This window comes from Salvelinus namaycush, unplaced genomic scaffold (assembly GCF_016432855.1).
Source record: "Salvelinus namaycush isolate Seneca unplaced genomic scaffold, SaNama_1.0 Scaffold833, whole genome shotgun sequence".
In the NCBI taxonomy this organism is placed as follows: domain Eukaryota; kingdom Metazoa; phylum Chordata; class Actinopteri; order Salmoniformes; family Salmonidae; genus Salvelinus; species Salvelinus namaycush.
In genome coordinates, this window is record NW_024061568.1 from 41,145 (window position 1) to 63,378 (window position 22,234).

The following is a 22,234-nucleotide window of genomic DNA, read 5'->3' on the forward strand; positions in this document are numbered from 1 at the left end:
CCTGATGGTCACTACAGAGGCTTCATCCAGGTTGATGAGGAATATCTATCTCCTGATGGTCACCACAGAGGTTTCATCCAGGTTGATGAGGAATATCTATCTCCTGATGGTCACCACAGAGGCTTCATCCAGGTTGATGAGGAATATCTATCTCCTGATGGTCACCACAGAGGCTTCATCCAGGTTGATGAGGAATATCTATCTCCTGATGGTCACCACAGAGGCTTCATCCAGGTTGATGAGGAATATCTATCTCCTGATGGTCACCACAGAGGCTTCATCCAGGTTGATGAGGAATATCTATCTCCTGATGGTCACCACAGAGGCTTCATCCAGGTTGATGAGGAATATCTATCTCCTGATGGTCACCACAGAGGCTTCATCCAGGTTGATGAGGAATATCTATCTCCTGATGGTCACCACAGAGGCTTCATCCAGGTTGATGAGGAATATCTATCTCCTGATGGTCAGTACAGAGGCTTCGTCCAGGTTGATGAGGAATATCTATCTCCTGATGGTCAGTACAGAGGCTTCATCCAGGTTGATGAGGAATATCTATCTCCTGATGGTCACTACAGAGGGTTTATCCAGGTTGATGAGGAATATCTATCTCCTGATGGTCACCACAGAGGTTTCATCCAGGTTGATGAGGAATATCTATCTACTTATGGTCACCACAGAGGCTTCATCCAGGTTGATGAGGAATATCTATCTCCTGATGGTCACCACAGAGGCTTCATCCAGGTTGATGAGGAATATCTATCTCCTGATGTCACCACAGAGGTTTCATCCAGGTTGATGAGGAATATCTATCTCCTGATGGTCACCACAGAGGCTTCATCCAGGTTGATGAGGAATATCTATCTCCTGATGGTCACCACAGAGGGTTTATCCAGGTTGATGAGGAATATATATCTCCTGATGGTCACCACAGAGGCTTCATCCAGGTTGATGTTCCTCTGGATGAACTGTAATAATGTGCAATCATTTTTTCAAATGGTATCTGTGTTTAAAAACATATTAAATGTAATACTAAAGTAGAATGGGGTAAGACCAAGGGTTTATATCCACTCACTGCACCAGCTGTTGTTTACATAAATGCATAGGCCCCCGCCCCGGGTTTTACCAGAGGCTACTGTTGCCTTGCCGATAGTGTATAACCCGCCAGCTGTATGTTCTTAACGTCGTTGTTCAGCCACGACTCGGTGAAACATAAGATAATACTGTTTTTAATGTCCCGTTGTCCGACTCATTGAAGAAGAACTCCTGGTCCAATTTGAGGTGAATAATCCCAGTTCTGATGTCCAGAAGCTCTTTTCAGTCACAAGAGACGGAAGCAGCAACATTATGTACAAAACAAGTTATGAACAATGCGAAAATACAAACAAAATAGCATGATTGGTTGAGAGTCGATAATAAGGCAGCCCTACCCTCATTCTCCTGGTTCCAATAAATAAATAAAAATAAGGAGGGGACTTGGGCTTGTATCTTCCTGGTATCCAATAAGGAGGGGACTTGGGCTTGTATCTTCCTGGTATCCAATAAGGAGGGCACTTGGGCTTGTATCTTCCTGGTATCCAATAAGGAGGGGACTTGGGCTTGTATCTTCCTGGTATCCAATAAGGAGGGGACTTGGGCTTGTATCTTCCTGGTATCCAATAAGGAGGGGACTTGAGCTTGTATCTTCCTGGTATCCAATAAGGAGGAGACTTGGGCTTGTATCTTCCTGGTATCCAATAAGGAGGGGACTTGTATCCAATAAGGAGGGGTCTTGGGCTTGTATCTTCCTGGTATCCAATAAGGAGGGGACTTGAGCTTGTATCTTCCTGGTATCCAATAAGGAGGGGACTTGGGCTTGTATCTTCCTGGTATCCAATAAGGAGGGGACTTGTATCCAATAAGGAGGGGTCTTGGGCTTGTATCTTCCTGGTATCCAATAAGGAGGGGACTTGGGCTTGTATCTTCCTGGTATCCAATAAGGAGGGGACTTGAGCTTGTATCTTCCTGGTATCCAATAAGGAGGGGACTTGGGCTTGTATCTTCCTGGTATCCAATAAGGAGGGGACTTGGGCTTGTATCTTCCTGGTATCCAATAAGGAGGGGTCTTGGGCTTGTATCTTCCTGGTATCCAATAAGGAGGAGACTTGGTCTTGTATCTTCCTGGTATCCAATGAGGGGACTTGGGCTTGTATCTTCCTGGTATCCAATAAGGAGGGGACTTGGGCTTGTATCTTCCTGGTATCCAATAAGGAGGGGACTTGGGCTTGTATCTTCCTGGTATCCAATAAGGAGGGGACTTGGGCTTGTATCTTCCTGGTATCCAATAAGGAGGGGACTTGGGCTTGTATCTTCCTGGTATCCAATAAGGAGGGGACTTGGGCTTGTATCTTCCTGGTATCCAATAAGGAGGGGACTTGGGCTTGTATCTTCCTGGTATCCAATAAGGAGGGGACTTGGGCTTGTATCTTCCTGATATCCAATAAGGAGGAGACTTGGGCTTGTATCTTCCTGGTATCCAATAAGGAGGGGACTTGGGCTTGTATCTTCCTGGTATCCAATAAGGAGGGGACTTGGGCTTGTATCTTCCTGGTATCCAATAAGGAGGGCACTTGGGCTTGTATCTTCCTGGTATCCAATAAGGAGGGCACTTGGGCTTGTATCTTCCTGGTATCCAATAAGGAGGGGACTTGGGCTTGTATCTTCCTGGTATCCAATAAGGAGGGGACTTGGGCTTGTATCTTCCTGGTATCCAATAAGGAGGAGACTTGGGCTTGTATCTTCCTGGTATCCAATAAGGAGGGGACTTGTATCCAATAAGGAGGGGTCTTGGGCTTGTATCTTCCTGGTATCCAATAAGGAGGGGACTTGAGCTTGTATCTTCCTGGTATCCAATAAGGAGGGGACTTGGGCTTGTATCTTCCTGGTATCCAATAAGGAGGGGACTTGTATCCAATAAGGAGGGGTCTTGGGCTTGTATCTTCCTGGTATCCAATAAGGAGGGGACTTGGGCTTGTATCTTCCTGGTATCCAATAAGGAGGGGACTTGAGCTTGTATCTTCCTGGTATCCAATAAGGAGGGGACTTGGGCTTGTATCTTCCTGGTATCCAATAAGGAGGGGACTTGGGCTTGTATCTTCCTGGTATCCAATAAGGAGGGGTCTTGGGCTTGTATCTTCCTGGTATCCAATAAGGAGGAGACTTGGTCTTGTATCTTCCTGGTATCCAATGAGGGGACTTGGGCTTGTATCTTCCTGGTATCCAATAAGGAGGGGACTTGGGCTTGTATCTTCCTGGTATCCAATAAGGAGGGGACTTGGGCTTGTATCTTCCTGGTATCCAATAAGGAGGGGACTTGGGCTTGTATCTTCCTGGTATCCAATAAGGAGGGGACTTGGGCTTGTATCTTCCTGGTATCCAATAAGGAGGGGTCTTGGGCTTGTATCTTCCTTGTATCCAATAAGGAGGGGTCTTGGGCTTGTATCTTTCTGGTATCCAATAAGGAGGGGTCTTGGGCTTGTATCTTCCTGGTATCCAATAAGGAGGGGACTTGGGCTTGTATCTTCCTGGTATCCAATAAGGAGGGGACTTGGGCTTGTATCTTCCTGGTATCCAATAAGGAGGGGACTTGGGCTTGTATCTTCCTGGTATCCAATAAGGAGGGGACTTGGGCTTGTATCTTCCTGGTATCCAATCAGGAGGAGACTTGGGCTTGTATCTTCCTGGTATCCAATAAGGAGGGGACTTGGGCTTGTATCTTCCTGGTATCCAATAAGGAGGGGACTTGGGCTTGTATCTTCCTGGTATCCAATAAGGAGGGGACTTGGGCTTGTATCTTCCTGGTATCCAATAAGGAGGGGACTTGGGCTTGTATCTTCCTGGTATCCAATAAGGAGGGGACTTGGGCTTGTATCTTCCTGGTATCCAATAAGGAGGGGACTTGGGCTTGTATCTTCCTGGTATCCAATAAGGAGGGGACTTGGGCTTGTATCTTCCTGGTATCCAATAAGGAGGGGACTTGGGCTTGTATCTTCCTGGTATCCAATAAGGAGGGGACTTGGGCTTGTATCTTCCTGGTATCCAATAAGGAGGGGACTTGGGCTTGTATCTTCCTGGTATCCAATAAGGAGGGGACTTGCAGTGGGTGGAGCATCTCAAATAAAACCAAGTTCTATTTTAGCGCTTGGCTACACAGACGCTAGTTCATGTACGCGAGTGGTGTGGGTGAAATGATTGATTGACATGTACTGTATGTGTGCATTTATTTTTGCACCGCTCATGCACGCAACGTGGCCGGAGAGGTTTGTGTGTAACAACTTGCTGTGGAGTTGTGAAGGCAAGCTGTGGAACGTTCCTTTAATGATATAAACCCATTGATTCTTGTAGAATATAACTTATTAATATTTAATGAGTTTAGTTCAACTGTCGTACCCCATCAGAACTCAAAATTATTTTGCTCCAATGTTTGTGAACAATGAACATTTTTAGCAAACACTGGTTAAAACTATACATTTTGATATCATAGATGGTCAGTCCTTGCATTCATAGCTCAGTCTATGCATTTGAGAGTGGTTACAATTCTCCAGGCCTGTTCCTCAGTTTTTTTACCAAAACAGAGGCGGGGTGCCCGCTTTGTTATTGTTTTAATTAAGGACTCTAGCTTTAATGATTTATATTTTATAGGAGAAGCCCTCCTTACTTTGTTTTATTAGTAGTTGGTGTGTAACTAAACCGGTCTGACACAATCAGGCATGACTATGACATGTGACAGAACATGTACTCACCAAAAGCAGGATCCTCCTCCTCCTTCACTATGACCTTCAGTCCTGGTACACCAGCTTCAGCTTGACCCAGGCTCTCTCCAGCATGTGACAGCTGGAGTCCACCACTAGGGGGCAGCGTGACGGTCTCTTCCGCATGCACCTGCTTCCTGTGTCTCCTCAGACTGGAGGCAGTGAAGAAGTCCTTGTGACAGTAGGGGCAGCGGTAACCTTTTACCCCGGTGTGTGTCCTCTGGTGTGCCCTTAGGAACCCCGGCTGGGTGAAACTCTTCCTGCACTCGGAGCAGCTGTACGGTCTCTCCTCGGAGAAGCTCTGCTGGTGTCTCTTCAGGTCTCCCAGGGAGAGGAACCTTTTACCACAGTCGGGGCAGGGGTGTGGTCTCTCCTTGATGTGTACCTACACCCAGGGCCACATTGGAAATAAGTGTATTTAAAAGGAATATAGTTTATTAAAAAACGATCAGAGTTTTTGCTTTGGACAAAAAGTGCTCAATCTTGAAAACTTGACATGCACAAAAAAACATTTTTTTTTTGTGGGGGGGGGGTTGTAAATACCAAAAATATATTGTTTGACTAAAGTGATCCTTTAGATCCTGGAATCTGTATTTGGTGAAACTGCCATGTCCATTCGGGATACTACAATAATAAAACAGTTACTGAAAACAATGAACACTTTACTTTTCCCTCGGACATCATTGCACGTGCGCTAGAACACCATATGTTTTTGTGCTGCTGGACCCTCAACAACATTAGCGCCTGGGTGAACAGCGGCACCGTTTCCCCCCTTTACGGATTTCAGCTTTAACGCTTTCACTGTTCTCTGGGATTTCTTTGTACTTTTAAATTGGTTTTAAACTGAACAACAATTGAAATAAAGAAATCAAGGATATGTCCCAAATGGCCCTGTATTCTATATATAGAGCACTACTTTTTGACAAGAGCCCAATGGTAATAGGATCCCATTTGGGACGCACTCAAATCAACTCAACCTACCCTCTGGTGTGACTCCATGTACCCCCGGGCTGAGAAGCGTTGACCACAGTCTGGACAGGAGAAGGGCTTCTCTCCCCTGTGGGTGGTCAGGTGGACACGCAGCTTGTAGAAGGTAGGGAACTGCTCTCCGCACTTCTGACAGGTGTTGCTGTGGCAAGTGTTGTTGTGGTTCTGCCGGTGTCGGACAGGTAGAGAGGCGACGGAGCTGGGAGGAGGAGCAGGACTGTCTCCTGTGGGAATGAGATAGGTTTATACTGAAATAGTTTGTGTCGGGGGGCAAGGGTCAGTCTTATGTCTGGAGTATTTATCCTTTTTTATCCGGTATCCTGTGTGAATTTAAGTATGCTCCCTCTAATTCGCTCCCTCTCCCTCCCCTCCCGGAGGACCTGAGCCCTGGGACCATGCCTCAGGACTACTTGGCCTGATGACTCCTTGTTGTCCCCAGTCCACCTGGTCATGCTGCTGCTCCAGTTTCAACTGTTCTGCCGGCGGCTATGGAACCCTGACCTGTTCACCGGACGTACTACCTTGTCCCGGACCTGCTGTTTTCGACTCTCTCTCTCTCTACCGCACCTGCTACCTTTAACTCTGAATGCTCAGCTATGAAAAGCCAATTGATATTTACTCCTGAGGTGCTGACCTGTTGCACCCTCTACAACCACTATGATTATTATTATTATTTGACCCTGCTGGTCATCTATGAACATTTGAACATCTTGGCCATGTACTGTTATAATCTCCACCCGGCACATCCAGAAGAGGACTGGCCACCCCTCATAGCCTGGTTCCTCTCTAGGTTTCTTTCTAGGGAGTTTTTCCTAGCCACCGTGCTTCTACATCTGCATTGCTTACTGTTTGGGGTTTTAGGCTGGGTTTCTGTACAGCACTTTGTGACATCAGCTGATGTAAAATGGGCTTTATAAATATATTTGATTGATTGATTGATTGGTTAGACCAGAACCATGTGTTTACAGAACTGGAAGGAGGAGCAGGACCATCTCCTGTGGGAATGAGATAGGATTGGTTAGACCAGAACCATGTGTTTAGACAGCTGGGCGATTAAGGCTTCGGCATTATGATGCATTTACATGAAACTACAACATTCTACGGAGCCATGTTAGCACCTCATTAGCATAACATGGGGAATGGCATGCCACTAGAATGGGCATTATGATGCATTTACATGACACTTCAACATTCTATGGGGCCATGTTAGCACCTCATTAGCATAACATGGGGAATGGCATGTCACTAGAATGGGCATTATGATGCATTTACATGAAACTACAACATTCTATGGGGCCATGTTAGCACACCATTAGCATAACATGGGAAACATTTAAATAATTATATGTCACTGAATGCCTAGAATTAGAACAATATTACAATTTCAAAGTTGGTCCAACACTCTAAATATGTCTCTGGGTTAGACCAGTGGCCACCAGACCTGGGTTCAAATACTATCTGAAATCTTTCAGATACTGTTAGCGTTTGCTCTAGCTTGCCAGGAGTACCAGATGGGCGGGGTTTGTGGTTTTTGAGGCTACACTTATTGGTTCCATTGCGCAAGACAAGCCCAATTAATCCCAGATAAAGTATTTGGAATGACTTCAAATACACTAAACAAAAATATAAAACACAACATGTAAAGTGTTGGTCCCATGTTTCAAGAGCTGAAATAAAAGATCCCAGAAATTTCCCATAAAAAGCTTATTTCTCTAACATTTTGTGCACAAATTTGTTTACATCCTGTTAGTGAGCATTTCTCCTTTGCCAAGATAATCCATCCACCTGACAGGTGTGGCATATCAAGAAGCTGACTAAATAGCATGATCATTACACAGGTGCACCTTGTGCTGGGGACAAAAGGCCACTCAGTTTTGTCACACAACGCAATGCCACAGATGTCTCAAGTTTTGAAGGAGTGTGAAATTGGCATGCTGACTGCAAGAATGTCCACCAGAATTGTTGCCACAGAATTTAATGTAAAATGTTTGAGAATTTGGCAGTACGTCCAACCGGCCTTACAACCGCAGACCACGTGTAACCACGCCAGGCCAGGACCTCCACATCTGGCTTCTTCACCAGCCACCCGGACAGCTGATGAAACTGTGGGTTTTGCACAACCAAAGAATTTCTGCATAAACTGTCAGAAACCGTCTCAGGGCAGCTCATTTGCGTGCTCGTTGTCCTCACCAGGGTCTTGACCCAACTGCTGTTCAGCATCGAAACCGACTTCAGTGGGTAAATGCTCAACTTCGATGGCCACAGAGTTCCTCTGTCCAGTGTCTGTGTTCTTTTGCCCATCTTAATATTTTATTTTTATTGGCCAGTCTGAGATAAGGCTTTTTCTTTGCAACTCTGCCTAGAAGGCCAGCATCCCGGAGTCACCTCTTCACTGTTGACGTTGAGACTGGTGTTTTGCGGGTACTATTTAATGAAGCTGCGAGTTGAGGACTTGTGAGGTGTCTGTTTCTTCAAACTAGACACTCTAATGTACTTGTCCTCTTGCTCAGTTGTGCACCGGGGCCTCCCACTCCTCTTTCTATTCTGGTTAGAGACAGTTTGCTCTGTTCTGTGAAGGGAGTAGTATACAGCGTTGTACGAGATCTTCAGTTTCTTGGCAATTTCTCACATGGATTAACCTTCATTTCTCAGAACAAGAATAGACAAGAATGAGTTTAAGAAGAAAGTTCTTTGTTTCTGGCCATTTTGAGCCTGTAATCAAACCCACAAATGCTGATGCTCCAGATACTCAACTAGTCTAAAGAAGGCCAATTTTATTGCTTCTTTAATCAGAACAACAGTTTTCAGCTGTGCTAACATAATTGCAAAAGGGTTTTCTAATGATCAATTAGCCTTTTAAAATTATAAACTTTGATTAGCTGACACAATGTGCCATTGGAACACAGGAGTGATGGTTGCTGATAACGGGCCTCTGTACGCCTATGTAGATATTCCATAAAAAAATCTGCCGTTTCCAGCAACAATAGTCATTTACAACATCAACAATGTCTACACTGTATTTCTGATCAATTTGAAGTTATTTTAAATGGACAAAAAAAAAGGACATTTCTAAGTGACCCCAAAAATTTGAACGGTTGTGGAACATTGAACATTATTCAGGATAAAAACACAATGAAGCTCTAAAAACACAAAGTCCGGAGGCATATTAACACTGACTATACAAAACATTAGGACAGCTTTTTTCCATCTACGTAACATTGCAAAAATCAGAAACTTTCTGTCCAAAAATGATGCAGAAAAATTAATCCATGCTTTTGTTACTTATAGGTTAGATTACTGCAATGCTCTACTTTCCGGCTACCTGGAGAAAGCACTAAATAAACTTCAGTTAGTGCTAAATACGGCTGCTAGAATCCTGACTAGAACCCCAAAAATGTATCATATTACTCCAGTGCTAGCCTCCCTACACTGGCTTCCTGTTAAGGCAAGAGCTGATTTCAAGGTTTTACTGCTAACCTACAAAGTATTACATAGGCTTGCTCCTACCTATCTTTCCGATTGTGTCCTGCCGTACATACCTACACGTACGCTACGGTCACAAGACGCAGGCCTCCTAATTGTCCCTAGAATTTTTAAGCAAACAGCTGGAGGCAGGGCTTTCTCCTATAGCTCCATTTTTATGGAATGGTCTGCCTACCCATGTGAGAGACGCAGACTCGGTCTCAACCTTTAAGTCTTTACTAAAGACTCATCTCTTCAGTCGGTCATATGATTGAGTGTAGTCTGGCCCAGGAGTGTGAAGGTGAACGGAAAGGCTCTGGAGCAACGAACCGCCCTTGCTGCCTCTGCCTGGCCGGTTCCCCTCTCTCCACTGGGATTCTCTGCCTCTAACCCTATTACAGGGGCTGAGTCACTGGCTTACTGGTGCTCTTCCATGCCGTCCCTAGGAGTGGTGCGTCACTTGAGTGGGTTGAGTTACTGACGTGATCTTCCTGTCTGGGTTGGAGCCCCCCCCCTTGGGTTGTGCCATGGCGGAGATCTTTGTGGGCTATACTCGGCCTTGTCTCAGGATGGTAAGTTGGTAGTTGAAGATATCCCTCTAGTGGTGTGGGGGCTGTGCTTTGGCAAAGTGGGTGGGGTCCTATCCTGCCTGTTTGGCCCTGTCCGAGGGTATCATCGGATGGGGCCACAGTGTCTCCTGACCCCTTCTGTCGCAGCCTCCAGTATTTATGCTGCAGTAGTTTATGTGTCGGGGGCTAGGGTCAGTCTGTTATATCTGGAGTACTTCTGTCTTATCCGGTGTCCTGTGTGAATTTAAGTATGCTCTCTCTAATTCTCTCTTTCTCTCTCTCTCTCTCGGAGGACCTGAGCCCTAGGACCATGCCTCAGGACTACCTGGCATGATGACTCCTTGCTGTCCCCAGTCCACCTGGCCGTGCTGCTGCTCCAGTTTCAACTGTTCTGCCTGCGGCTATGGAACCCTGACCTGTTCACCGGACGTGCTACCTGTCCCAGACCTGCTGTTTTCAACTCTCTAGAGACAGCAGGAGCGGTAGAGATACTCTTAATGATCGGCTATGAAAAGCCAACTGACATTTACTCCTGAGGTGCTGACTTGTTGCACCCTCGACAACTACTGTGATTATTATTATTTGACCATGCTGGTCATTTATGAACATTTGAACATCTTGGCCATGTTCTGTTATAATCTCCACCCGCCACCCCTCATAGCCTGGTTCCTCTCTAGGTTTATTCCTAGGTTTTGGCCTTTCTAGGGAGTTTTTCCTAGCCACTGTGCTTCTACATCTGCATTGCTTGCTGTTTGGGGTTTTAGGCTGGGTTTCTGTACAGCACTTTGAGATATCAGTTGATGTAAGAACGGCTATATAAATACATTTGATTTGATTAGAAACACCTTCCTAATATTGAGTTGCACCTCCCCTTTTGATCTCAGAACAGACAAAATTTATCGGGGCATGGACTCCACAAGGTGTCGAAAGAGTTCCACAGGGATGCTGGCCCATGTTGACTCCAATGCTTCCCACGGTTGTGTCAAGTTGGCTGGATGTCCTTTGGGTGGTGGACCATTCTTGATACACACAGGAAACTGTTAAGTGTCAAAAACGCAGCAGAGTTGCAGTTCTTCACACAAATCGGTGCGTCTGACGCCTACTACCACACCTACTACCACACCTACTACCACACCTACTACCACACCTACTACCACACCTACTACCACACCCCGTTCAAAGGCACAAATCTTTTGTCTTGCCCATTCACCCTCTGAATGGCACACATACACAATTCATGTCTCTAATGTCTCAAGGCTTAAAAATCCTTCTTTAACCCGTCTCCTCCCCTTCATCTACACTGATTGAAGTGGATTTAACAAGTGACATCAATAAGGGATCATAGATTTCACCTGGTCAGTCTATGTTTATTTTTTTAAATGTTATTTAACCTTTATTTAACGAGGCAAGTCAGTTAAAAACAAATGATTATTTACAATGACGGCCTACCAAAAGGCAAAAGGCCTCCTGCGGGGACGGGGATAAAAAAAAAATATATATATATACACTGCTCAAAAAAATAAAGGGAACACTTAAACAACACAATGTAACTCCAAGTCAATCACACTTCTGTGAAATCAAACTGTCCACTTAGGAAGCAACACTGATTGACAATAAATTTCACATGCTGTTGTGCAAATGGAATAGACAAAAGGTGGAAATTATAGGCAATTAGCAAGACACCCCCAAAAAAGGAGTGATTCTGCAGGTGGTGACCACAGACCACTTCTCAGTTCCTATGCTTCCTGGCTGATGTTTTGGTCACTTTTGAATGCTGGCGGTGCTCTCACTCTAGTGGTAGCATGAGACGGAGTCTACAACCCACACAAGTGGCTCAGGTAGTGCAGTTCATCCAGGATGGCACATCAATGCGAGCTGTGGCAAAAAGGTTTGCTGTGTCTGTCAGCGTAGTGTCCAGAGCATGGAGGCGCTACCAGGAGACAGGCCAGTACATCAGGAGACGTGGAGGAGGCCGTAGGAGGGCAACAACCCAGCAGCAGGACCGCTACCTCCGCCTTTGTGCAAGGAGGTGCACTGCCAGAGCCCTGCAAAATGACCTCCAGCAGGCCACAAATGTGCATGTGTCTGCTCAAACGGTCAGAAACAGACTCCATGAGGGTGGTATGAGGGCCCGACGTCCACAGGTGGGGGTTGTGCTTACAGCCCAACACCGTGCAGGACGTTTGGCATTTGCCAGAGAACACCAAGATTGGCAAATTCGCCACTGGCGCCCTGTGCTCTTCACAGATGAAAGCAGGTTCACACTGAGCACATGAGCACATGTGACAGACGTGACAGAGTCTGGAGACGCCGTGGAGAATGTTCTGCTGCCTGCAACATCCTCCAGCATGACCGGTTTGGCGATGGGTCAGTCATGGTGTGGGGTGGCATTTCTTTGTGGGGCCGCACAGCCCTCCATGTGCTCGCCAGAGGTAGCCTGACTGCCAATAGGTACCGAGATGAGCTCCTCAGACCCCTTGTGAGACCATATGCTGACACATGCACATTTGTGGCCTGCTGGAGGTCATTTTGCAGGGCTCTGGCAGTGCACCTCCTTGCACAAAGGCGGAGGTAGCGGTCCTGCTGCTGGGTTGTTGCCCTCCTACGGCCTCCTCCACGTCTCCTGATGTACTGGCCTGTCTCCTGGTAGCGCCTCCATGCTCTGGACACTACGCTGACAGACACAGCAAACCTTTTTGCCACAGCTCGCATTGATGTGCCATCCTGGATGAACTGCACTACCTGAGCCACTTGTGTGGGTTGTAGACTCCGTCTCATGCTACCACTAGAGTGAGAGCACCGCCAGCATTCAAAAGTGACCAAAACATCAGCCAGGAAGCATAGGAACTGAGAAGTGGTCTGTGGTCACCACCTGCAGAATCACTCCTTTTTTGGGGGTGTCTTGCTAATTGCCTATAATTTCCACCTTTTGTCTATTCCATTTGCACAACAGCATGTGAAATTTATTGTCAATCAGGGTTGCTTCCTAAGTGGACAGTTTGATTTCACAGAAGTGTGATTGACTTGGAGTTACATTGTGTTGTTTAAGTGTTCCCTTTATTTTTTTGAGCAGTGTATATACATATATGTCATGGAAAGAGCTGGTGTTCTTAATGTTTTGTACACTCAGAGTATATTGTGGTCCTCAAAGGGCCAGCAACTCATTTGAACATGATTTGCAATTGAAGATGTGTGTTCGTTTGTTTGTTTGCATAGTAGCAACATGTCATAGTAGCAACATGTCATAGTAGCAACATGTCATAGTAGCAACATGTCATAGTAGCAACATGTCATAGTAGCAACATGTCATAATGGCAACATGTCATAGTGGCAACATGTCATAGTAGCAACATGTCATAGTAGCAACATGTCATAGTAGCAACATGTCATAGTAGCAACATGTCATAGTGGCAACATGTCATAGTAGCAACATGTCTTCCTAAACCCCTCATCAGTACCTTGAGCCAGACGGACCTCCTGTTGTTCTGGCAGCACATCCACTACAGCCTGAAGTTTAGAATTCTAAAATGAAGCAACAATGAAAAGTTAAAGAACGTTAAAACATACCTGTTGAAAAGTTATTGTACAGCTAGCTGTGCACTACTTTTTTACCAGCCACCAGGGCCAATCCCTATTCCCTAAATAGTACACTACCTTTGACCAGGGTCCATAGGGCTGAGTAACTGATTATAGCCAGCTCCTGTCAAAAGTAGTGCACTATATAGGGATGGCCCCTGGTGCCTGGTCAAAAGTAGTACACTATATAAGGAGTAGGGTGCCAATTGAGACACAGCCCTAGTTCCTCCAATTGAGACACAGCCCTAGATCTCCCCCACCTTGTTACTGGTATCGTCCTGTTGGACAAGCAGCTCCTGTTGGTGTGGCAGCACATCTCCAGCAGCTCTTAGTCTAGTCGACCCCTCAGCGTGACCCCTTCCGTGTCTCAACAAGGCTCCTGATTGGTAGAAGCTCTTCCCACAGTCAGGTGCAAGGCAGCGGTAGGGCTTCTCCCCCGTGTGGCTCCTCTGGTGTATCCTAAAGGAGGACTGCTGAGAGAAGCTCTTCCCACACACGGTGCAGTGGAACGGCTTCTCTCCCGTGTGGGTCTTCATGTGTCGGTCCCGGGACTGTTTTGTAGTGAAGAGTCGTCCACACACAGAGCAGGGGAAGGACTTCTTAGTGGATGATGTTGTGTTGTAGAGGTTGTTCTGTTGTACTACAGAGACATCAGACTCACACCACACTCCTCTCTCTTCCGCTGAAACCTTTGAGGCCAGTGTTTCACAGTGATGGAGATAATCGTGGTTTTCCAACACCATTTTCTGCTGGCTCAACAGTGAGCTCTGGTCACCATGGTTACAGTCAGCTCCAGCATTGTAGGGAAGAGGAGACAGGCTGGCCGCTTGGTCGACAGACTCCTGCAGCAGAGAACAGCACAGGCTAGGCTACATCCGTACAGGTAAACAATTGAAACAAATTCAGCACTTGGTTCAGTCTACTCCGCTGGACCCTGAGTTAGGAACATCGCTACACTGCTGTGCTGTATTGTCTCCTGCCGGAAGCTAAAGTAAACATTCCTAAAAATCAAGAAGTTGTTGCTGCTTTCTTTCACATTGCGAAACAACACAGTTAACGCCAGACACATGAAAGGGTGACTATATGATTAGCTAAAAGCTACAATGTTATTACACCAACAATTCAACTGAAAGCAGATACTAGTAGGCATCGGCGACAAGCCAGCAAGCTTAGCTACATGAAATCTTTACACTCATATCTTGAAAGAAAGCGGTTCCTCCTCCCACAAGATTCCTCTCACCTCATCCATGCTGTGTTGTTAAGATGGTCCACCAGGCAGGAATATGACAGGATCACTGAGATGACACACGGACCATCAGCAGGTCGGGAAAGTTGTCATGTCACACAGGACAGGGCCATGGCTAACGGTAGCTAAACCTGTTAACCTGTTAGGCTTACGATGTTGCCCAGTACATAATAGTCCGGTGTTCTCCAAAAGTTGCTGTTCAACGAAGTCCTGTGGCCGATGAACGTAAGACAAAAGCGAAGTTCATAGCTGAATAGTTGTATTAGCAAATGCAAAAATGGGAAGATAAGAAGCTACCATCGGCTAACTATAAACTTGCTAGCTTAACAGTAAAAAGACCGAAGTAAAAGATACAGGCGAAATCACAAGCGGTAGTTGATTACTCTCGTCTATCGTGTCTAGATGATCACGTCTGACGACACTGAGGCGGAAGCGGGACGAAAACAACAACCAGTTTTTTTCATATTCTGAGCTTTTTTAAAGAGCACTACTATATACAATGGACGTGGTGGTGAGTAGATAACAATAAACTCAAATATAACGTGTATAATGTTTCGAAGGTGGGCGTATGTTTTTTGTTTTCAGCGGCCAGATCTGAACAACGCAGCAGTTTCCTAGCCTGGTGGAAGCAGTCTAATCGATACGTTCACCGTTCTATTTCACGTTACATAAGTGAAGTGAAATAGCATAGAATGGTCAATGCAGCGATCATGTTGATTCCACCAGGCTAGCGGTTTCCATCAAGGAATATGTATAGATGCATGTTCAGGTATGATGTAGAATAAACCAGAATCTGGGTTTACGAAGGAGTCAGTTGAATATTGCGATTCTCCTATAAGCCCAGGAAACAGCCATTCAACTTGCCATTCACAATTTTTCAAACTTAATCATGTTAAAATATGTTCGGTACCGACCAAAGAATGGAGTTAAGATGAACAAATATCTTCATTACTACTGTTCCGGCCGGCATGTGCTTCGAAAAAAAACACGAAATAAATTCAATAATTCAATAAATAAATAAATATATACTAAAGAAAGTTACAAAGTTACATGTAACCCTAAAAATGCCTTGTCTGGAAACATTCTTAGTAAGTGCACATGTGCCAAATCCACTTCAGTTTTCTTCTCTCTCAGGAGACCAAACTCCCAGGGTCCCCTGGGCCCAAAGGTATCCATGGAGACCAAGTAACGCAGACCCTGAGGGTGGTGAAGCAGGAGGACTGTGGGCCCCTAACAACACCCCTAACAACGTACTTGAGTTTTGCCCATGTGAAAACAGAAGAAGAGGAGGAAGAGATATGGGGTGTGGCTCACCCAAGTACAGGTGCTCTTGCCTTCTCTCTCTTTGTGATTTGTTTATTTACAACTTGCCGGGATTTCAATCTTGTGTGTTTCCTTCAGGGTTCTTCAACGTCAAGAAGGAGGAAGAGGAAGAAGCCATTGTATATCCTATACAGCCTAGTGAGTACAGCATCACAGAGGAGCTACCATGGAGTTACTAAGCCTCTTATCTGACCTGAGATGTGTCTGTTCCCTCAGATGACAACCCAAGCCCCACTTCTGACATTACCAGCCACAGTTCTGACGACTCCAGCCCTGACAATGGCCCTCGAGCCACCCCTGACAAGAACAACCCCCGCCATAACAACGACCCCAGGTCTGGCCCTGCCAGTGGAGGGGCATCGGACAAGGACCCTGCATCCGGAGAGGAAGATGAGGAGGGAGATGAGAGGAGCTCCCAGATCTCAGCAAACCCAGGGACTAAGCCCAACAAGACCAAAGGCGGTCATCAGAGGCCGTTCCCCTGCTCTAGGTGTGGGAAGCGTTTATCCACCACTGTTAGCTTAGACAAACACCAGATCATCCACACCCGACTGAGGCCGTACCCCTGCTCCGTACCGGCCTGCACCAAGAGGTTCTGCTCACCAGCCGAGCTGAAGAGACACACACTCACACACACAGGTTTCTTTTACTTTGGTTACTTTCGAAAGTATTCAGTCTAAATTTATTTTCAAAGTTGAATCAAGTGAAAAATCAAGAGTCAAGTTCTAACCTGATCTGGTCAATAAATATTTTTGCCACAAGTTTTGTCCACTTTTTTTGGTTGAATTGTTTTAAGGTCATTCTAGTGTACCTTTTTTAAAAAGCATTTAATCATCAGACATTCAAGTTCAATACATTGTGTGTTTTGTGTCCTCATCCAATACAGGAGAGAAACCATTCCCCTGTACAGACTGTGACAAGAGCTTCACCATACTGGCTGCGTTAAAGACCCACCAGAGAACACACACAGGAGAGAGACCGTATGTCTGTGAGGTGTGTGGAAAGGTTGGTCTCTTTTACTGATTGTTTACTTTTTGTCATTTGATTGTTTGTACTGTAAAGACTGTTGCGATTTTAAAATAGATTTTGTAGTAATTTATCGTTTTTTATGGACTGTGATAGTCGGAATGTATAGAGGAGACAGATACAGAGAGAGAGAGAGGATTTGTACCCATGTCGCCAGGTGTATCCACTGAGTGTACACAACATTAGGAACACCTGCTCCATGACACAGACTGACCAGGTGTATCCACTGAGTGTACACAACATTAGGAACACCTGCTCCATGACACAGACTGACCAGGTGAATCCACTGAGTGTACACAACATTAGGGAACACCTGCTCCATGACACAGACTGACCAGGTGAATCCACTGAGTGTACACAACATTAGGAACACCTGCTCCATGACATAGACTGACCAGGTGTATCCACTGAGTGTACACAACATTAGGAACACCTGCTCCATGACACAGACTGACCAGGTGAATCCACTGAGTGTACACAACATTAGGAACACCTGCTCCATGACACAGACTGACCAGGTGAATCCACTGAGTGTACACAACATAAGGAACACCTGCTCCATGACACAGACTGACCAGGTGAATCCACTGAGTGTACACAACATTAGGAACACCTGCTCCATGACACAGACTGACCAGGTGAATCCACTGAGTGTACACAACATTAGGAACACCTGCTCCATGACATAGACTGACCAGGTGAGTCCAGTTTAACGCTATGATCCCTTATTGATGTCACTTGTTAAATCCACTTCAATCAGTGTAGATGAAGGGGAGGAGACGGGTTAAAGAAGTATTGTTAAGCCTTGAGACGTAAGACAAAATATTTAAGTGCCTTTGAACGGAGTATTGTAGTCGGTGCCAGGTGTACCGGTTTGAGTGTGTCAAGATACCACAACGCTGCTGGGTTTTTCACACTCAACAATTTCCTGTGTGTATCAAGAATGGTCCACCACCCAAAGCACATCCAACCAACTTGACACAACTGTGGGAAGCATTGGAGTCAACATGGGCCAGCATCTTTGTGGGATTCTTTCAACAGCTTGTAGAGGCCACGCCCCCAACGAAGTGAGGCTGTTCTAAGGGCAAAAGGGGGGTGTGCAACTCAATATTAGCAAGGCGTTCCTAATGTTTTGTCCACTCAGTGTAAATACTCCAGACCCCTGGCAAAAGTGTGTCGTGATTTTAAATGCATTTTACATTTGATTTGGTTTTAAGGGTTTCGCCCAAACGGGGAACCTGAGATCCCACGAGCGCAGGCACACCGGAGAGAGACCGTTCTCCTGCTCTTTCTGTGGAAAGACATTTGTCGAGTCTGGCCACCTGAAGAAGCACCAGCGTATCCATACAGGAGAGAAGCCGTACCACTGCAGCAGCTGCCCCATGAAGTTCCCTTCCTCCAGCGAGCTCAGGTAACTCAGGGCCTATATTCATAAATCGTCTGAGTAGGAGTGCGGATTTAGGATCCGTTTTGTCTTTTAGATTATAATGACTGGACTGAGGGATCTGATCCTAGATCAGCACTCCTATTGGATCTGATCTGAACAACATCATATGTACAAGAGGACCTGATCCTAGATCAGCACTCCTATTGGATCTGATCTGAACAACATCACATGTACAAGGGGACCTGATCCTAGATCAGCACTCCTATTGGATCTGATCTGAACAACATCACATGTACAAGGGGACCTGATCCTAGATCATCACTCCTATTGGATCTGATCTGAACAACATCACATGTACAAGGGGACCTGATCCTAGATCAGCACTCCTATTGGATCTGAACAACATCACATGTACAAGGGGACCTGATCCTAGATCAGCACTCCTATTGGATCTGAACAACATCACATGTACAAGGGGACCTGATCCTAGATCAGCACTCCTATTGGATCTGATCTGAACAACATCACATGTACAAGGGGACCTGATCCTAGATCAGCACTCCTATTGGATCTGAACAACATCACATGTACAAGGGGACCTGATCCTAGATCAGCACTCCTATTGGATCTGATCTGAACAACATCACATGTACAAGGGGACCTGATCCTAGATCAGCACTCCTATTGGATCTGATCTGAACAACATCACATGTACAAGGGGACCTGATCCTAGATCAGCACTCCTATTGGATCTGATCTGAACAACATCACATGTACAAGGGGACCTGATCCTAGATCATCACTCCTATTGGATCTGATCTGAACAACATCACATGTACAAGACAAGGGGACCTGATCCTAGATCAGCACTCCTATTGGATCTGATCTGAACAACATCACATGGACAAGGGAACCTGATCCTAGATCAGCACTCCTATTGGATCTGATCTGAACAACATCACATGTACAAGGGAACCTGATCCTAGATCAGCACTCCTACTTCGAGATGCTTTATGAGTATGGGCCCATGTGTTACTCACCTGATAACGTAACAAACAACGGACATTGTAATAAGTTATTACGTTTTTATCTGGAGAAAAAGTTATCAAGTAATCTGTTTGTTTTATTACGACATCCGTTATGTCGTAATTTATTTCATTAAACTGTATTTGCTGTTGTTATGATTCAATGTTGTCATGTCTTTTTTTTTTAACTGTCACAAACCAATTTCCCAATGTGGGATATTCAAGTGAACTAGAACTACTAGTACTTAACCAGTGTTCTTGCATTGCCTGTTGTTCCAGGGTCCATGAGAAGATCCACAGCCAGGACAAGCCTCACAGCTGCTCCTACTGCGACAAGGCATTCAAACAGCTGTCCAACCTCAAGCTCCACCAGAGAATACACTCTGACGAGAAGCCTTACGTCTGCTCCTACTGCGACAAGACCTTCCGTGCTCAGGGAACCTTAAAGGTACAATATAACTATTTTTTTTTCTTCAGTTACACAACATAATACTTGCTGTGTACAGTATACTGAAATTGTTATTAATTAATACAATTTATATTTTGTATTTTTGCTTTGAAGGTGCATCTGAGGACTCACACAGGAGAGAGGCCTTACCCCTGCTTAGACTGTGACAAGCGTTTCATCACGTCCTCAGAGTTAAAGGTGCACCAGAGGATTCACACAGGAGAGAAGCCCTTCTACTGCTATGACTGTGGGAAGAGTTACTATCAGCTGAAGCAGCTGAAGGAACATATGAAGTTCAACCCGGATCACAGCACCACACGTAGCGGACTCAATAACATAGAGGACGAGGACAAGCTCTACTCTACGTCACACGATGATGATGTAACAATGTCTTGATTTTTTTTTTTTTGGCTAGAAACAAACATTTTTTTTATTTATTTAACCTTTATTTAACTAGGCAAGTCAGTTAAGAACTAATTCTTATTTATAATGACGGCCTACCCCGGCCAAACCTGGACGACGCTGGGCCAATTGTGCACCGCACTATGGGACTCCCAATCACGGCCGGATGTGATACAGCCTGGATTCAAACCAGGGACTGTAGTGACGCCTCTTGCACTGAAATGCAGTGCCTTAGACCACTGTGCCACTCGGAAACCCCCTCCCAAAAAATATATATTTATCATCCTCAGTGATGCCATCGATGCCACATCATTGGAAAGTGTGACCAAATTGTTTAAAAAAAAGATAGAACGTTACTTTGCTAGCACTCTACTCGTTCCGTGATGACGTCACAGTGGTGATGTCAACATGTCTATTAGAATGTTCTGTCGTTGCACTGAACAGACACGAGGTCAATGCTCTGTTTAAGATGCCGATAGAATGATCCTTTTGATTAAATGTTTTGAGACATTTTTTTAGGTTGTTTAGAAACTGACATTACATGAAAGACACATTTTACTACGTTTCCATTACAGTTTTTATGTGTGTAAAGTCATACTGTATAAACCAAAAAAAGAATGACAGCTGTTTAGTTTTTGATACAATTTTATAAATGTCGACAGATAATTTATGCGTCGACATGATGGGATCTTTTTGTGTCGGTCAAATTATTTATGCGAGAAATGGCGCTGGAAATGCCTTTATGTGCAAATATTGATATATTACCCGTCATATCGAAGTAAGTTTGGAGGTCACTCACGCGATGACGTGGTCTGTGGTCCTCCCCATATGACTCGTCGGGAAAGCAAGCAGTTTATTAGGCTACAGATGAAATCAGTGATGATGAACTTCACAGGGTGGTGAAAGTGCACGGTGATCTTGATGCTCCTTTCCAATAACTGTTGAGGGTCTTATTCTGGTGACATGATCGTCGATGATTGATTGCCTTTTGACAAATCAAAATATTCTCGCTCTTATCCATAATCTCATAATTTATTGTAGACTAACCGACCCAAACTCTATCTGTGAGCTGCTGGCTAGAGCGCACGTGCCAAAACCAGACTAGGCACATTTGCCATTTAACGCAACAGTTTTTGTGACAAAACTATCCGTAGTGTTGAAAATGCAATGGAAACACATTGAAAAAATGTATTCGGTACATGAAAACTTAAGTGGGAAAAGTACATTTTGCGTTCACTACGTCATCACGCACTGATTTTTATTCGCAACAATTCAGTTTGGTGGAAACACCACTGGTGGGAATATGCGCATATTTTATTTATGCTAATTCTAGAATATTAACATGGAAATCTGTCGCCAATTGGATGGAAACCTAGTTTATGATGTGAATTGTTTCTCTTGGACAAATCTGTTGGCAATCATGTTTGTGTAGAGGTTACCGTTAAACCATGTCAGTCAATATAATTAATCAATACAACCAGTCAATGAAGATAACAGTCATGAAACGAAACAAAATCTCTAAGTCACTTTATCTGTTAAAGTAGTGTACCAAGTAACTACAGCCATGTTTTGGAGGGGGGTTACACACCTCAATATCGGTGGAGGCTGGTGGGAGGAGCTATAGGAAGACTGGGTCATTAATGTCTGAAATGGAACGATATCAAACAATAACAAACATAGGTAAACCGCGTTTGGCTCCATTCCATTTCAATCCTTTCCAGCCATTACAACGAGCCCGTCCTCCTGTAGATCCTCCCACCAGCCTCCACTGCTCAATAGAGTGGTTTTGCTCACCCTCCAGTTCCAATGACAGATCTCCTTTTTGAAAGGCTTCAAAGCGGATATGAAGACGTGAATATGTGGTGAACTGTTATGCTACCAGACGTTAGCATGTGCTTTGAGCTCAGCTACAAAATGAAGACAGAAATCAGATGTTATGCTACCAGACGTTAGCATGTGCTTTGAACTCAGCTACAAAATAAAGACAGAAATC

General features: G+C 45.0%; 2 protein-coding genes across 9 annotated transcripts in view; one reads left to right on the forward strand and one right to left on the reverse strand.

The window, feature by feature from the left end:
• LOC120043007 (zinc finger protein 585A-like) overlaps positions 1 to 15,005 on the reverse strand; it is a 27,861-nt gene extending 12,856 nt beyond the window's left edge. For 2 of the 3 annotated variants that reach the window (XM_038987735.1, XM_038987734.1), the window contains exons 1-5: positions 14,625 to 15,005; positions 13,645 to 14,226; positions 13,267 to 13,330; positions 5,772 to 6,001; positions 4,782 to 5,175 (exon numbers count right to left, since the gene is read on the reverse strand). In XM_038987735.1, coding sequence (XP_038843663.1) covers positions 4,782 to 5,175; positions 5,772 to 6,001; positions 13,267 to 13,330; positions 13,645 to 14,226; positions 14,625 to 14,633 — 1,279 coding nt within the window. In that variant the 5' untranslated portion in view covers positions 14,634 to 15,005. The remainder of the gene's footprint in view (positions 1 to 4,781; positions 5,176 to 5,771; positions 6,002 to 13,266; positions 13,331 to 13,644; positions 14,227 to 14,624) is intronic. The other variant, XM_038987736.1, reaches the window with a different exon arrangement.
• On the forward strand, positions 14,851 to 20,302 carry LOC120043009 (zinc finger protein OZF-like). Of its 6 annotated transcripts, none has more exons than XM_038987742.1 (8): positions 14,865 to 15,141; positions 15,768 to 15,954; positions 16,032 to 16,091; positions 16,170 to 16,592; positions 16,840 to 16,958; positions 18,197 to 18,390; positions 19,671 to 19,839; positions 19,954 to 20,302. In XM_038987742.1, the coding sequence occupies exons 1-8, from the start codon at positions 15,130 to 15,132 to the stop codon at positions 20,233 to 20,235; spliced, it is 1,446 nt and encodes a 481-aa protein (XP_038843670.1). In that variant the 5' UTR covers positions 14,865 to 15,129; the 3' UTR covers positions 20,236 to 20,302. The 6 variants fall into 6 exon arrangements, with proteins under 6 accessions (XP_038843671.1, XP_038843666.1, XP_038843665.1 ...); XM_038987739.1 differs by having other exon boundaries at positions 14,866 to 15,141; positions 15,765 to 15,954; XM_038987741.1 differs by lacking the exon at positions 14,865 to 15,141 and adding an exon at positions 15,169 to 15,399 and having other exon boundaries at positions 15,765 to 15,954.
• Positions 20,303 to 22,234: the final 1,932 nt, after the last annotated feature.

Coding starts and splice junctions, on each gene's coding strand:
- LOC120043009 (XM_038987737.1), top strand. Junction 16,959..18,196: donor TCTGTGAGGTGTGTGGAAAG/GTTGGTCTCTTT, acceptor TTTGGTTTTAAG/GGTTTCGCCCAAACGGGGAA. Junction 18,391..19,670: donor CCTTCCTCCAGCGAGCTCAG/GTAACTCAGGGC, acceptor CTGTTGTTCCAG/GGTCCATGAGAAGATCCACA.